Source organism: Vespa mandarinia, chromosome 19, assembly GCF_050613455.1.
Source record: "Vespa mandarinia isolate Hongniang chromosome 19, ASM5061345v1, whole genome shotgun sequence".
NCBI classification, from domain to species: Eukaryota; Metazoa; Arthropoda; class Insecta; order Hymenoptera; family Vespidae; genus Vespa; species Vespa mandarinia.
Genome location: NC_140828.1, coordinates 877,336 through 892,500, shown reverse-complemented (window position 1 = coordinate 892,500; position 15,165 = coordinate 877,336). Strand labels below are relative to the sequence as shown.

The following is a 15,165-nucleotide window of genomic DNA, read 5'->3' as shown; positions in this document are numbered from 1 at the left end:
TGATATCATCCCTATCAAAAGATATTTTGAAAATATATAAAACGCACGCCACTGCATCTTCTCGTCCCTATTATCTCTCGACCTTTCATTTGGAGTAACCATTCCGAGCTTTCCAACAAATATTTACTTTTCATCCTGAACGAAGGAGGAGGATAGTAATATTGGATAAGTTCCAATAGTATAAGTTTGGTCCCATGCTTTTTGGACATCCTGCATATGTATATATATATATATATATATATATATATATATATATATATATATATATACTTATTTAGATCAAAAATATTAAATAAATCGTTAGTCATTCGTTAGTTTTTCAATGATCATTTTAATGAGACAGATAATTTTTGTACTCTCCGACATAGGATAAATCAAAATTGGAGGATTCTACCTGGTATGGATATTAGACCGAAGATACCATTGGCGATGCAACGTCGTACAAGTAGCAGCAGCTCATCGGGATCATCGGTAACACGAAGTGCTCGTTCCTCCGAGGACGACATAACGTTGAACGAAATGATGGGGAAATTCGACGAGAGTTATGTTTATGAAAAGGAAACGGATATATTGTCGGATAGCGATCCAACCGATTGCGAGGATTACATAGATTCTTTGTCGGACGTTGATACGGGTCAGGATGGTGGTGATGAGAATGATCCATTTGAAAATGATTTCGATTATATCGACAATGGTTCCTTTCTTGACTTAGATAATCTCGAATGTTCTGCCAATTTTCCTAATACCGGTCACTGTACTTATTTTACGTTTACGAGCGAGCTAAGTAGACGTGGCACAAGATTGAGAGAGTCCTTTTTGAAACGTAGAAACAAGGACGAGATTCTTCCTCAAAGGTATTTATAAATATATTTTATGATGATTATGATCGGGAGGGGGAAGGGGGCAAAAGAGAAGAGAAAAGAAAAAAAAGAAAGAAAGAAAAAGAAGAAGGATCGATTGGAATATTAATTGGAATTAATTTTTTTCTTTTTTTGTCGTACGAAAATATTCGATATAATTATTTTATTCTTTTTCTTCCTTTTTCTTTTCTTTTCTTTTCTTTTCTTTTCTTTTCTTTATTTTCTTTTTTCCTTTTTCAGGACTATAAGTATAAGGAACACGGCGAAGAGACAAAGTATTCGATATAAAAAGACGGACGAGAAACAGACGGACAAACGAAAAAAGAGAATATCACAACGTAGAAAACCAAATATGGAGAAGTTCGACGACGAGACGGCAAATTTGAATCGAGTATTGGTCGAGAGAATGTTGCTGAAGAATTCTGGATTTAATCAGGGTAGTAGAAGCGTAGGCGGTACGCCAATATGCTTGCGCCGTAAGAAGCACGACGTTAATAAAAATCTTTCGCCCATGAGATTGAACGATAATAATCAATCGATCATACATCAGCCTACGATCGTCGAAAACGAGGTCGTCAAAAGACGTTCGAATTCGGTATTATTATCGTTTTTGTTTTTGCAATAAATAAAACAATAGAACATATCAATAATAATAATTATTATTATTATTATTATTATTATTATTATTATTATTATTATTATTATTATTATTATTTTATTAACCTCTTTTTTTTTTTTCTTTTTTTTTTTTTTTTTTTTTTTTTTTTTTGAGACTTAACATCGTCCGATTAATTTGCTTTATTTTTACAGGTGAGTTATGTAAATGGAAACATTGTGAGAAGACAGGTCACTGGTAACACATACATGGCCACGTTCGCTTCTGAAATAGCACTGATCGAAGCGGACAAGGAAGCCGACAGGAAGTATCGCGAGTTGATTATGGAAGCTGAAAATATCTTGGTAAATATGCAAAAGAATCAAAGCTCCCTGCCGATCGTACCGTCGCCATCGCGTAAGTTCCACAATGGTCTGGCGAATAAGCGTGTCGAACTGATCAAGAACACGGAATTGAACATCGAGCTTGCTTTGTCGAAAAGTAGAAATTCACAACCGGAATTGCAAAGTGGTAATATCAGGGATATCGAGCATACCAGTCCAAAGAGACAATTCACGCAGCCATGTTCGCCCGTTCATCGTTTTATGGAAAGAAATTCGTGTGGAAACATATCGAGGGATGTTCCCTATAAACAGGACATTTCGAATTGTCCTGATTCACCTTACGTATCAAGAAGAACGCCTCAAGGTTCACCTAATCGAACCCTCGTTCATTCACGTTTACGCGGTATTTGTCCTACTACTACTAGTACTACTACAACTACTATTACTACTACCACTTCTGCTACTACTACTACCACCGGTGTAAAGGACAACGGGCGTGCTCGAGTTATCTTGAATTGCAACGGAGTGACACAGTCTGCCGTTGAAACGAACGATTGTCAACCCTCTCAAGGTTCCTTCCCTAATAAGTCTCAGCACAGAGATTCACGATTAACTGTAGATAATAGGAAGGACTCGAGAGTTTCAATAACGAACAAGGAGGATGAGGATGATGATGAGGAGGAGGAGGAGGAGGAGGAGGAGGAGGATGGTGGTGGTGGTGTGACATCAAGCTCGTCGGATTCCGAGGAGAAATGTGACATCAGGCGGAGACCACCTCTGATGACGTTCAGGTGGAATTTTTTTTTTAAATTAATCGATATATTTTAAATTAATGAAATAATGTAAAGAAATATGTACGCGTTATATATATGGATCTATCTGTCCGTTTCTTGTATGTTTGATATATATATTTCTTCTTTTTTTTTTTTCTTTTTTTACCTTTTACAGATCAATCGATATGGGCCCGATCAAAGAAGGTTCTTCTTATTGTCCTCAGAGTGAACCAGTTAAAAGAAAGGTTTATGCCGGTAGTGCAACTTACGGTAGGATACAAAAGACATTAGGTCATCATCAAGTATTATTAAGAAATTCTGATGGCGATACGGCCACCGATGATACCGGTGAGCCAACTTCTAATCTTTTCCAAAACTACCATATTCTACCATATCAAAGAAGATCCTTTTTAAACTCGTTCGTATCACTGGATTCAGATGATTCACGAAGATCCTTGAAGGAGAAAGTAGCACAATTACGTCAAGAGCGTTTAGCAGCCGAGGCAAATGCTAACGTTCAAGACTCTCAATTATTTCAACAACAGCTTACTCAGCTAAGAAGGCAAATGTTGATGCAAACTATCGAAGGTTTAAAACGTAGCCTCGAAGATCAATCGGCTACGTTGAAGCAAACTTGTTTGGAGCCGGTATTGTCCGATGAATTGCCTTGAATGATTAATTGTTACGATGCTCGATGTTCAGTTTATCATTTAAAAAGAGAACGAATCTTCCTCAAATCATCATCATCAATCGTAACTTCGCTCGAGAGAAAAGCTGGATTTTCTTCTCTTTAGCGATCATCATTATATCCCGTGCTTTTTAACACAATGAAACACGTACACAACACACTATTCATTAATTAAAAAACTACTGGCACCATTATTACGTGCAACGTGATCATGACTGACGAATTTACAGAATTATTATACTGCTCGTTAAATAAGATAAAGAAGAGAAGAGAGAAAGAGTGAGAGAGAGAGAGAGAGAGAGAAAGAGAGTAGTATATATCCGTGAAAAATACTCAAGTTTTATCTAGATAGGTAGATATCATCGATTGATGATAATTTATATAAAAGAAAAAGAGGGGAAAAAAAAGAAATGAAAGAAAGAAAGAAAGAGAAAAAAAAGACCGATCTAACGATGGAGAGAGAATCTGCTGTAAGTATTTTTCAGGAATATTCTCAACAGTCGAATTTCGTTTGCAAATTCTTTTTTTTTTTTTTTTTTTTTTTTTTTTTTTTATCATCGAATTATAATATGTAATGTGATTTCGCCGAAGATAAAATGGATCTATGAGGCAGAATATCGATGGAAGCAAATGTATATAGCTGAATTACTACCGAATGCTGACGCATGTTGCGCAAACGAATCGATGTATTTTTCTGCCTGTCTAATAACGTGGTAAGACATTCGTAATTGAAGATGTATATTTTTAAGGTCATCATTCTCTTTGTCTACATTCAACGACGCTTCAAGTATTACCTTCTCTTTTTTTTCTGCTAATATATATATATATGTGTATATATATATTTTTTTTTCTTTTTTTTTTTTTTTTTTCTACTTTTGTTCATTGACAATTCAAAGTAGATATTTCACGCTATTTGTCACAGTGACGTTCTAGCAAGTGTTCACATTAATAGGAAATATTAATAATATTTCAATTGGGATCTTCCATGATTAGGTTTCCTCGACTATAATAGTGTGTTCAGATAAAGGAGAAGTAAAAATTTCTAATAAATTTGTAGAAATCTTTGGACTTTGTCTTTGACGGGCCTATTCGGAGGTGTCGCTTTAATCTTTAACAGAAGCTTGATAAAGAAAAGAATTCTAAAAGTCGTCGGTGAAAAAAAAAAAAAGAAAAATAAACACGAATAAATACTAAACGAATGTTAAAAAAAAAAAAAGAAAAAAAAACAAAAGGAAAAAAAAAAAAGGAAAAAAAAATGCATGTAGTCTATTCATATAGCAAATCTAGGAATTCACATCTAGCAGAAGCATAAACAGGTAGGTAATATGATGAACTATAATCGATTAGATATTAGGAAATTCCTTAAATTGTGTACCCAATGAATATGGCCCAAATTTATCCCATAAAAAAAAAACTTGTTCTATCGCAGAAAATAAACAGTACGCGCATACTCATTTAGAATTTTCTTGCTTGTTAAGAGCAAGGATCTTTTTTTGTTTTTTATTGATATGCTTATTATCATGCAAATAGTTTCTCCATAAAAATTCTTGGAATGTATTAAGTTTTAATTAATTAATCTTACTTTTCAGTGTACTGTACAAATGTATAGTATATATGAGGGAAAACAAAAAAAAAAAAAAAAGAAATAGAATCCTACCCAAAAATCTCTTTTCTTTCTTTTTCACAGTGACTACATGTGTAAATTATTTTTTACAAGTAGAACTAAACGAAATGGCGTATTGTAATTCATCAACATTACTCATAATGTTCCTATATCTACGAAATACATACCTTTAAAGAGTAATATCAGTTATCAAACTGATAAGATGACCATTGCTGTCGATAGAATAAGCGTACTTCCCATTACCATACCAAAGATGATAATCTAGCATAGTACTATAGAATTATTTAGTTTATTAAAAAATACTAAATGCGCATACACTAATAACATTGAATAATTCAAAACGATTATTATAATGTTAATTTCAGATTATCGTAGAAAATGAATTATTTTTATTATGTTTTAGAAGAATATAAAAATCTTCAATGATATATACCAGAGTCAATTCTTAAGTGATTATTACAGTTCAAATTTTACTTATTAGATAATAACATTTTTGCCAATTAAATGGCCTATCATAATTTATATTGCTAAATCCATGCGTGTTATAAAAATTATTGTTATTAATATTAATGTTCAAGTCTTATCTAGAACATCTTAACTAGAACATTTATTATTAAGTATTGTTTGTTGTAATAAATTTAATAATAATAATAATAATAATAATAATAATAATACAAATACTCTGGTTGTTTCATACAAGAAAAGAAAAGCAAAAGAAAGAAAAAGAGCCGGTTCTACATTCTGTGTAATTGTGATATCTACTTTAACAGATATATAAAGATTTGACTCTGGTGATTCAAAGGATAAGAATACTTTCAGTCGCAGTGATATTTTTGTGAGAATAGACTGATAGAGTTATTTATTATTGTTAGATTAAAACATTTAGAAATGATTATTTACATGTGATTTATATGTTAAATCTCCCTTCATGGGCAATGGAATGTAATGCGCACATGATATTTATTTGTGTTAGGTATTAGAAAACCATAGTAAAAGAGAGACATTAGAAGAATATAGCGTTAGTAGAATTAGAGAGATAGGTAACCAATGATTAAAAAGTTTAGAATATTCCTTTAAATATTTCTTGTGATTTATTTTCGCATTTTGCAAAAACTTTTTTATTGTACATTGTACAACCAGTTGGGAAGTTAGTTCCGATAATAAGAATGTTGTTTTATGTTTCTAAGCTAGCTTAGATTATATGAAATAATTCAAACTTTTATACATAAAAACTGTACAGACTTAGTTTTTAATCAATGAAGATTATAATTTTACAATTTACACGTCAAGAAGGTTAATACATATGAATATAATTATTTTCATTAGTTGCATCAACACATTCCAGAAGTATATAGAACATTAGCACGTTATACATCTAACATTTAAAATTTCTATTTGAGATTCTCATTCATAATTTAAAAATAGTTAAAAAAAAAATAAGAAAAAAAGAAGAAAAGGAAAAGAAAAGTTTTAATGTTAATTTGTGATCATAATTGCAGGCATTTGTTTTGGCAACAATTGGCAGGTTTGGACATATTCAGAGGAATAACGAAATAATTGTTGCAAATGATATTTCCTGTGTATTGAGCCATTTATGAAATTAAATGGTTTTTTTATATGATTATGAATAAATTATATTATGTCGTTAGAGTTATGTGTCAGTTTGTATACTCATATCCTTCCAAATCAACATTAACATGTTTAAGTTGACATATAAATCCAGCAGTAATATGTTACTTTAAATGCAATTACTTTATGAGAAACAAAAACACAGATACTTATGCATTATGAAATTACTGCTTTATTCAAGGACTTTGTACATAGTTGATATAAACAATATACTTAGTAAGTAAACAATATACTTAATAAGTAAATAATCTTTTGTGTTATTCTAAATTGCAATTACAAAATATCCATACTTTAGAAAGTATGATAATGAGTATAATGAATAAATGCAATCTAACAATTTTCAACCAGAAGGGTATACATGTAGATTGTATAAACTTAATAATTAATTAAAACAATAAAGAAACACTAACTGAGAACTATTTTATATACATCATTTTATGAATAGATATTTTATTTAACTCTTTCAAATCTGTGCTCAATTTCGGTTATTCCAACAGGTTTCTTTATTTTCTCGCAATATTCAATCCATTCATATTCATATAAATCAACATCCGTAAATTCTGTACCATTGTCTATAGCTTTTGCAATCCATCCTTCTCGTGCAGAAAAATCACAAGGTTCTAGTCCTCTACAATCTAATATAACGATTTTTTTAAATCTCCCTTGATCTTCAGCAGTAAACGATTTGATAGAATCTTCTACAATAGTCATAGAGTTCTCACGACCACAAAGCTTGCATTTAGCTAGAAAATGATTCACAGCATTCCCCTTTGTACTTGGGATAGAATCTTCTAAAGAAACAGAGCACCATTTCTTTGTTATTTCACCACAATTGCAACATTTAAATTTAAAATACCAATTATGGCTTAATCCTGAGGACTTCAATTCTTCTATATTCTCCAACAATACTTTGATTTTCAATGCTATCTTAACCATTTTGGTTACAACGATTTATATCGATTTAAAAATTTTTTTCACACTTAAATTGAACTAATCACCCTGCCCTTTTCCTGGGTACAAAATTTTTCTAGGGCTTTTAATTTCTGTATTATCATTAAATTAAGTTCTGTCGTCCTCATTGACATTAACAAATATTTATAACGTGAGTCCAAATACATGCTAGATAGCGCATGTGTATCAAATAAGGTTATGTCGTAGCGACAATTTCACTTCAGTAGCAGACGATGATAAAGATGTTTGAAAAGCGAATAAGTATCGTTCTTTTTCTAAATTATTTATTGATTTTCTCTACTGAAATTATTGCCCAAGATATTTTAGGATGTGGTGGATTTTTAAAAAGTCATGCTGATATCGATTTTACAAAAGTTCACATTAAATTGTAAGTATACATGTTGAGGTTATGTCGCCTTGCATTTAATGGTATTAATTAAATAATAACATTATTTAATTTGTATATATGTCAGATATACTAAGGCTGGTAGTTTAAAAGATGAGACAGAATGTGCTCCAAATACTGGATATTATTTTTTACCTCTTTATGATAAAGGAGAGTATATTTTAAAGGTATACTACATAGAAATCTTAATGTCATCTCTTTTTGATATAGACTGATATTTTAATTAGAAATAATTAACACACAAGAATGTTTATTCTTAAATATATTTAGGTAGATCCTCCTAGAGGTTGGAGTTTTGATCCCATGGAAGTATATTTAAATGTAGATGGTTCTACTGACATTTGTAGCCAAGGCAAAGATATTAATTTTACTTTCAAAGGTTTTGGCATTACAGGCAAAGTAATTCATTCTATTTTAACAATGATTCTATTTGAGAAATAATATATCAACAAATATATATATATATATATTAATCATCTTTTTTATTATTAGGTAACCAGTTTTAATTCTTCTTTTGGTCCAAAAGATGTTACCGTATCATTATATAATGCTAATAATAAAGAAACTGTAGTTGGATCAACCAAGACTGCCGACAGTGGAACATTTTATTTTACACCTATTCAACCAGGCAAATATATACTTGTTGCATCTCATCCTACGTATGTATTGTATAATATAAATACGCTTATATTATATCAAAGATTATTATCTCTTTGTATTGATTAAGGTGGATGATCAAAAAAAATACAATTGAAGTAACTGTACAAGAAGGTAATGCTGAACTTTCAGATGATAGTTTAGTAATATTTGGATATGATGTAAGAGGTCAAGTCACCAGTGAAAATGAACCAGTCAGTGGTGTATCCTTCATAGTTTTTGGTGTAAGATATATCATTGATTAGAAATTTATTAAATTAATATTTATTAGATAATATTAATATTCATTTAATTATACAGAATGGCGCTGCAAAGAATTGTGAAACTTCACCAGTTAAGGGATTTGAATCGAAAAATCCACTTTGCCATGTTACATCTGATAAAACTGGAAAATTTGTTTTTCCTGCATTGTCAACTGGTGATTACAAGCTTGTCCCACATTATCCTAGTGCTCATACTAAATTTGACGTTCAACCACCCGAATTATCATTCAAAGTTAGTCACAATAGTCTGACGTTATCGCAAGATTTTAAAGTGACTGGTTTTACGGTGACTGGGGTAGTTCGCATGTCAACAGGTGGCAAACCATTGGCAGAAGCAAAAATTATATTCGCTGGGAAAGAAGTAGCTGTAACAAATGAGAATGGAAAATATACAATAGATAATGTAAAAGCTGGACAATATACTCTGAAAGCAGAAGCTGGTTAGTAAAAGAATTGTAAATATTATTTATAAAATTAATATTAAAAATATATTTATATTTAGGTAATGTCCAGTTTGAGGAGAGAACAGTTAAAGTATCCCCAAGTTCACCTGAATTGCCAGTTTTAATACCATCTATGTATAAAGTTTGTGGAAAAGTTACATTATCTGCAAAAGGAACTTTACATTTCCGTAAAGTAGCTATACAAAATATCGCTGCTACATTCCAAAGAGAAATTGATACTAATGAAAAGACTGGAGAATATTGTGTACATTTAAAGCCTGATAAATATCAATTAAGTGTAATCGTGAGTAATGAAGAAAAAACTAAAGGTTTACAGTAAGTACTTATATGAAATATATGAATTTAAATTTGATTAAATTTATAAAGCATTAATACTCTCGATTATTGTAATAGATTCTTTCCTTTACAACAAACCATTGATGTATCATCTGAGGCAATTAGCAATATCAACTTTCTACAATTGAAGGCACTTTTAACTGGCATGGTCAAATGTTTGCCAGGGATAGATTGCAGTCAAGCTTCGGTTACACTTAAAGTACTCGATGGAGTTACAATAAAAACTTCGACAACGAAAGGTGAGATTTAAATAATATAATATAAATTAATATTTTTATTTAAAAATTAAGGAATAACAAATATATGATTAATGTCAAGGTAGTATAATTTATTGATGATATTTTTGTTTTAAAAGAAAATAATATATATATATATATATATATATATATATATATACTCCCAGCATTAAATATATTTGTTATTAATATAATGTTTAAGTTTAACTAATATTACTGTCTCTGTCTGTGAAGTTAATTTCTTTCATGCAGATGGCCAATATGAATTTTCCGATGTATTACCAGGACATTATGAAGTTTTAATAGATAACGATGTATTCTGTTGGAAAAATCCTAGTTACAGAATATCAATAACATCTGAACGCGCTGAAGTGCCTCCTTTCCAACAGACCGGTTTTTCAATTACTTTTATTTCTTCTCATGAAACAATAGTTGAATATGTTGTACCAGATGAAATAAAAAAGTCATCTTTAGTATTATCCAAAGGTAGTACAAGACATTGCGTATCCAAACCCGGAGAATATAATTTTACACCTAAAGGTTGTCATGTGTACGATAAAGAAACATTTGTCTGGGATACAAATAATTTATCTCCAATTATTTTATCATCTTCTGAGCATCGTCATCAAGGAAATATTATAAGTTCTACTGCATTAGATGGAGGAGTGAAAGTTAAAGTTGAAAGTTCAAATGGCAATATTATGTAAGTCCATAAACAATGATTTACAAAAAGTAATTTATAATAATTTATAAAATGTAATAAAGTGTATACTTATAGAATTGGGCCATTGAAGTATACAAAAAAAGGAGATGTTTTTAAGTATAATTTTGAATTTACAACAAAGACTGGTAATGTATACGTTATTACTCCATTATCGGATATTCTTTTGTTTAATCCACCGTCAGTAAAAGTACTTGGAGTAAATGAATGTCATAATGACATTGCAACTTTTAATGGAGATTTAGGAAAGGTAGAGTAATAATTGTCCATATTAATATTATTTATTGAAATGACAAACAATAAAAAACATATATATATATATATATATTAGATTATAGCTGGAAAAATTTCACCTCCTTTAGAAGGTGTAACAGTACAAATATTTGGCAAGGATAAAAAATCTCCAATGCATAGAATAATTACAGAAAAAGAAGGAACATACAGTGTTGGCCCATTGGATGGAAAAATAGAATATAGGTACTTGTATATTCATATAAAACATGTATCATTATATAATACTTATTTAAATTCTACTATAATAATTTTTTAATTAAGTATTACAGCTGAGAAAGAAGGTTTCGTGATAACAGGACCAAACAATAATGGAATATTTTTAGCACGCAAATTAGCTGAAATTATAGTGCAAGTATACGATCAAGCAGATAATTCATCCTTACAGGTACGATAAATATATATTTATTTATTTATTTCAAATTACATTTTTTTTTATATATCAATGAAAAATGAAATATTTCTATCATACAAATAGGGCGTTTTACTTTCTCTCTCTGGTGGACAAAATTATCGTAAGAATAGTATAACAAGCGACGATGGAAAATTAATATTTAATTCCTTATCACCTGGTGAATATTATCTCAGACCAATGATGAAGGAATATAGATTTGAGCCACCATCAAAAATGATCAATGTGGCCGAAGGTGCAACCGTCATGGTAAACTTATTTGGCAATAGAGTTGCATTTAGCGCTTATGGTTCAGTTACGTCATTAAATGGCGAACCAGAAGCAGGATTATTGGTCGAAGCTCAAGGTCAAGAAGATTGTTCCAATCTCCAAGAAGAGGCGACCACCGAAGAGAATGGTACTTTTAGAATTAGAGGTCTTCAACCATTGGTAAGTATAATTAAGTTATTTAAAAAAAAAATTGAAAAAAAAATAATAATAATTGAATTTGTAATATAAATATTAATTCATAATATTCGTAATAGTGCACGTACATTTTACGTTTGAAATCTAACGTGGAGGCAAATAATCATATACAACGTACGAGTCCTGGTTCATTGATGTTACAAACCGGAGAGGACATACGTGGGCTTCGATTAATTGCTTTTCATCCAATTTCACGTACAGACGTTTCCGTTCACGTGGTGTCCGTACAATCAGAACATTATCGTACATTAAAAGTGAAATTATGCAGGGAAGACATGCCAGATTCCCCTATACATATATCCAAATTGGATACACAACATTCTAGTAAAATTGGTACTTCGTATAATGCAGGCTTCCTCGTACATTTTCCACCATTGCAAGCTGACAACAAGAAATATTTCATACAATTGGAATCATCCTTATCTCCTAGCTTGCATAAGTATAAAACAAATTCTGTTTATTTCGAAGCCAATTCCTCGTTCAAATATGTCAAATTAATGTTCAATGCTGAACGCAAAGTTGATCAAGGGGATATGAATCAAACATCCATAGTAGCATTACCATTTATAATGTTAATTACAGTAGCATTTTTAAATCGTGAAAAATTATGGAGTTGGCTCAATACATTGGTCGAAAGATGGTCTAAACCATCACCAATTTCTAGAACACCAGTACAAGCTATTCCTATTGATCCAAGAGCAGATGATATTATTGTTGAACAAATAATGAATATTAATAAGAGAAAAACTAAGCCAAGAAAAGCATAACATTATAAGGATCTTTTATTTCAGCATTTTACACACGAATGACGTTCCTATTTATGGATCTCATTTATTTTCAATTACCCGTTCGTTTAAATTAATGATTAAATTATATACCCGGATTGTTTCAGTAACGTCATCATTATGAATTTTAATGTATTACAAATATTTCGAATAATAATTGCGCCATATTTCTTTAACGCATTCTTCATTGATTGTAAAGTGGAATCTTAGAAAATTTAATATATTATATATATTTAATAATTTACGTATATATATTACATATATATATATATATATATAGGACCAAGTCAATATATAGAATAATAAGATTCATGTTTTACATAAGTTAGGTAATATGGAACGATTATATATAATAAGAAAAAGAAAATGAATTGTATTAGATTATAAAATGTAACTTATAATCGTTTGAGATAAGAAAATTAAATGATATCAAATACAATGATATTATATATTACAGGTAAATGTTTATGATAAAAAAAAAAAAAATTTATCATTTTTAAAGTTCAAAATATGTATATTTATTAATACTATGATTTTTTTTTTTTTAATGTTTTACACATAATATAATTGTATACATGATTTCATCCATGATACGATGCATGTCTTTTTAATCACCTGCTTTGTAAAATCGCAATAGTTTGCAGTTTCCTTTTCCTTTCTTTTTTTTTTTTTTGGTTTGTTTGTGTTTTTTTTATTCGTTTCACTCGTCGAAATTTAAGGAACGAAATATGCCTATAGAAAGGAAAAAAAGAAAGAAAAGTTATTAATATAAGATAGGAGATTAAAAAGCGTAATATTAATATATTGTTTAACATACCAAAGGATTTGCAAAATACAAGCACTTATTAAAATTGTATGACAATTCGCATTTATCAGAACCAGCTGAAAATTACAACATACGTATAAGGTGCGTTCATATATATATATATATATATATATATATATTTTAACATTTTTCAATGTGTATATATATATATATATATATTTATAAATTTTAAATGAAAAATATAAATTTAATGATTATTTTTTGAGTATATACATATATATATATATATATATTTATGCATATATACTTACTGACATCACGACACTCGTTGATCATATCTTCAGCCAAAGATTTCCATATTTCTGGTATGGACATTAAAATCATTTTGAAATTTAATTTACCATCTTTGGTGAACTGATAAAAGAAGATATAAGTATCATCAATTCAATATATCATTGAACCTTATTGTTTAAATATTAATATTTTAAAATAACTCTCTTTTACCATATTAAACTTTTCTAACATGCATTTAAAGTAACAACCGAGTTTAGCTTCTTCAGAAAAGTTTCCAATTTCTGCCTCGTCGATGATTTCTAGACAAATTTAATTTTACACATTTAATTGAAACAATAAAAAAAAAAAAAATAAAAATAACAATAAGAAGAAAAAAGAAAGAAAAAGATATTTCATCCTGTTGAAAGAAGAAATTCATTTATTATATACGTATATAAAATTTAGTTTTGCAAACGTACCCTCTGTTAATCCTATCTCAGCGAGACACTTTTTACGTTGAGGTGCAGTGATTTTTCTCAAGTCGACTTCAGCCTGACGTATGAAATAAAATATATACGTGAATACCGAAAAATAATATTTTATATATATATATGTATAGATTATCCAAGCCGTCACCATTAAAATCTTAAAAAATAAAATAAGAATAAGAGTCAAGCTCACCTCGACGAACGAAGCGACGAAGAGTGACGCGATCAAGAACAAATGTATTCGTTTCATTTTGAGAATTAAAGCGATAAAACAAAAAATAGGAGGAATAGAGAGAGAAAAAAAAAAGAGCAATATAGACCAATGTTGTTAATGGCAAATGAAAAAATCAAAAGGTAACATGGACGATGGCGTTTTATATACGATTTTTATCAAAAAAGTGGGAGAGTTATTGCATAATAATACGAAGTAGAATTTACAAAGAGGCGAGATTTTTTCTTTTTTTTTTTTTTTTTTTTCATCTTCTTTTACAAAAACTCTTTGATAATCCTCGGCCAAAAGTATAGAGTATTTAAGGTGCTATTAAAGAGGTGTTATTATATATACTCTAGGTATATAATAATTGGGTGTGCGAGACTTGTCCAAGTGTTATTTCTTTTTTCTTTTTTTTTTCTTTGATATTATCATGCTGGCAAATTGTCCCTGATAAACGTTTGTTTTCCAAATTCGAGAATCTCGTGATCTCTATATGATCATTATTTTTAATTGATATCTTCGATTATATAGTGATAATAATTTACGATCGAGATTATGTCTGATCAGTACTCGTGCTCTACTACTTGCGATGACTTTCATAGTAACATATACACATGTATATCATATTACATACATTTATATATATATATATATGTGTATGTGTGTATATATATATATATAAATACGAATTGCTGCTATTACCTCACGTTTATCACTTGATCGTTATAAGAGAATTTTCAATTTATCAACACGTGCCGCCCGTGTTCTACTTTGTATGCGAGCCCAGTTGAGAATTGATAACTACAACACACCGCGATTTAAAGAGATCGGTCTAGGTGACGATTCCTTTATCAAATCGATTATTATTAATGATCATGATCCGGCTCGATCCCCGAGATTGCATGAGAGAATAACTCGTTCTTT

At 29.9% G+C, this 15,165-nt stretch overlaps 4 protein-coding genes across 14 annotated transcripts in view; 2 read left to right on the top strand and 2 right to left on the bottom strand.

Moving 5' to 3' along the window:
- The window catches only part of LOC146872378 (uncharacterized), a 48,436-nt gene extending 41,953 nt beyond the window's left edge, over positions 1–6,483 (top strand). For 3 of the 9 annotated variants that reach the window (XM_085662784.1, XM_085662782.1, XM_085662780.1), the window contains 4 exons: positions 369–854; positions 1,101–1,455; positions 1,671–2,590; positions 2,748–6,076. In XM_085662784.1, the coding sequence (XP_085518910.1) occupies positions 369–854; positions 1,101–1,455; positions 1,671–2,590; positions 2,748–3,243 (2,257 nt within the window). In that variant the 3' untranslated portion in view covers positions 3,244–6,076. Of the gene's footprint in view, positions 1–368; positions 855–1,100; positions 1,456–1,670; positions 2,591–2,747; positions 6,077–6,383 lie in introns of those variants that run through there. The other 6 variants (XR_014983311.1, XR_014983310.1, XR_014983309.1 and 3 more) reach the window with 6 other exon arrangements.
- Positions 6,484–6,524: 41 nt separating this feature from the next.
- Positions 6,525–7,640, bottom strand: LOC118448023 (CXXC motif containing zinc binding protein). The gene has a single exon (XM_035880729.2). It carries the CDS (start codon positions 7,447–7,449, stop codon positions 6,964–6,966), a length of 486 nt encoding a protein of 161 aa, XP_035736622.1. The 5' UTR covers positions 7,450–7,640; the 3' UTR covers positions 6,525–6,963.
- A 2-nt stretch (positions 7,641–7,642) lies between these two features.
- LOC118448031 (BOS complex subunit NOMO1) lies at positions 7,643–12,756 on the top strand. 3 transcript variants are annotated; one of them, XM_085662777.1, is made up of 14 exons: positions 7,643–7,852; positions 7,938–8,037; positions 8,141–8,269; positions 8,363–8,529; positions 8,598–8,751; positions 8,828–9,230; positions 9,293–9,569; positions 9,648–9,829; positions 10,061–10,529; positions 10,605–10,797; positions 10,879–11,024; positions 11,103–11,226; positions 11,317–11,679; positions 11,775–12,756. In XM_085662777.1, exons 1-14 carry the CDS (start codon positions 7,698–7,700, stop codon positions 12,480–12,482), a joined length of 3,570 nt encoding a protein of 1,189 aa, XP_085518903.1. In that variant the 5' UTR covers positions 7,643–7,697; the 3' UTR covers positions 12,483–12,756. The 3 variants fall into 3 exon arrangements, with proteins under 3 accessions (XP_085518903.1, XP_085518904.1, XP_085518905.1); XM_085662778.1 differs by having other exon boundaries at positions 10,079–10,529; positions 11,775–12,754; XM_085662779.1 differs by lacking the exon at positions 7,938–8,037 and having other exon boundaries at positions 7,681–7,852; positions 11,775–12,755.
- Positions 12,757–13,026: 270 nt separating this feature from the next.
- Obp11 (odorant binding protein 11) lies at positions 13,027–14,381 on the bottom strand. Its single transcript, XM_035880696.2, has 6 exons — positions 14,221–14,381; positions 14,019–14,091; positions 13,771–13,859; positions 13,578–13,680; positions 13,318–13,382; positions 13,027–13,232 (listed from the first exon to the last, which is right to left on the bottom strand). Exons 1-6 carry the CDS (start codon positions 14,275–14,277, stop codon positions 13,215–13,217), a joined length of 405 nt encoding a protein of 134 aa, XP_035736589.1. The 5' UTR covers positions 14,278–14,381; the 3' UTR covers positions 13,027–13,214.
- Positions 14,382–15,165: the final 784 nt, after the last annotated feature.

Coding starts and splice junctions, on each gene's coding strand:
- LOC118448023 (XM_035880729.2), bottom strand. CDS start 7,449: ATGGTTAAGATAGCATTGAAAATCAAAGTATTGTTGGAGAATATAGAA.
- LOC118448031 (XM_085662777.1), top strand. CDS start 7,698: ATGATAAAGATGTTTGAAAAGCGAATAAGTATCGTTCTTTTTCTAAAT. Junction 7,853..7,937: donor ACAAAAGTTCACATTAAATT/GTAAGTATACAT, acceptor TATATATGTCAG/ATATACTAAGGCTGGTAGTT. Junction 11,680..11,774: donor TTAGAGGTCTTCAACCATTG/GTAAGTATAATT, acceptor TATTCGTAATAG/TGCACGTACATTTTACGTTT.
- Obp11 (XM_035880696.2), bottom strand. CDS start 14,277: ATGAAACGAATACATTTGTTCTTGATCGCGTCACTCTTCGTCGCTTCG. Junction 14,092..14,220: donor TCGTCGCTTCGTTCGTCGAG/GTGAGCTTGACT, acceptor TTCATACGTCAG/GCTGAAGTCGACTTGAGAAA. Junction 13,383..13,577: donor CAACGAGTGTCGTGATGTCA/GTAAGTATATAT, acceptor TGTAATTTTCAG/CTGGTTCTGATAAATGCGAA.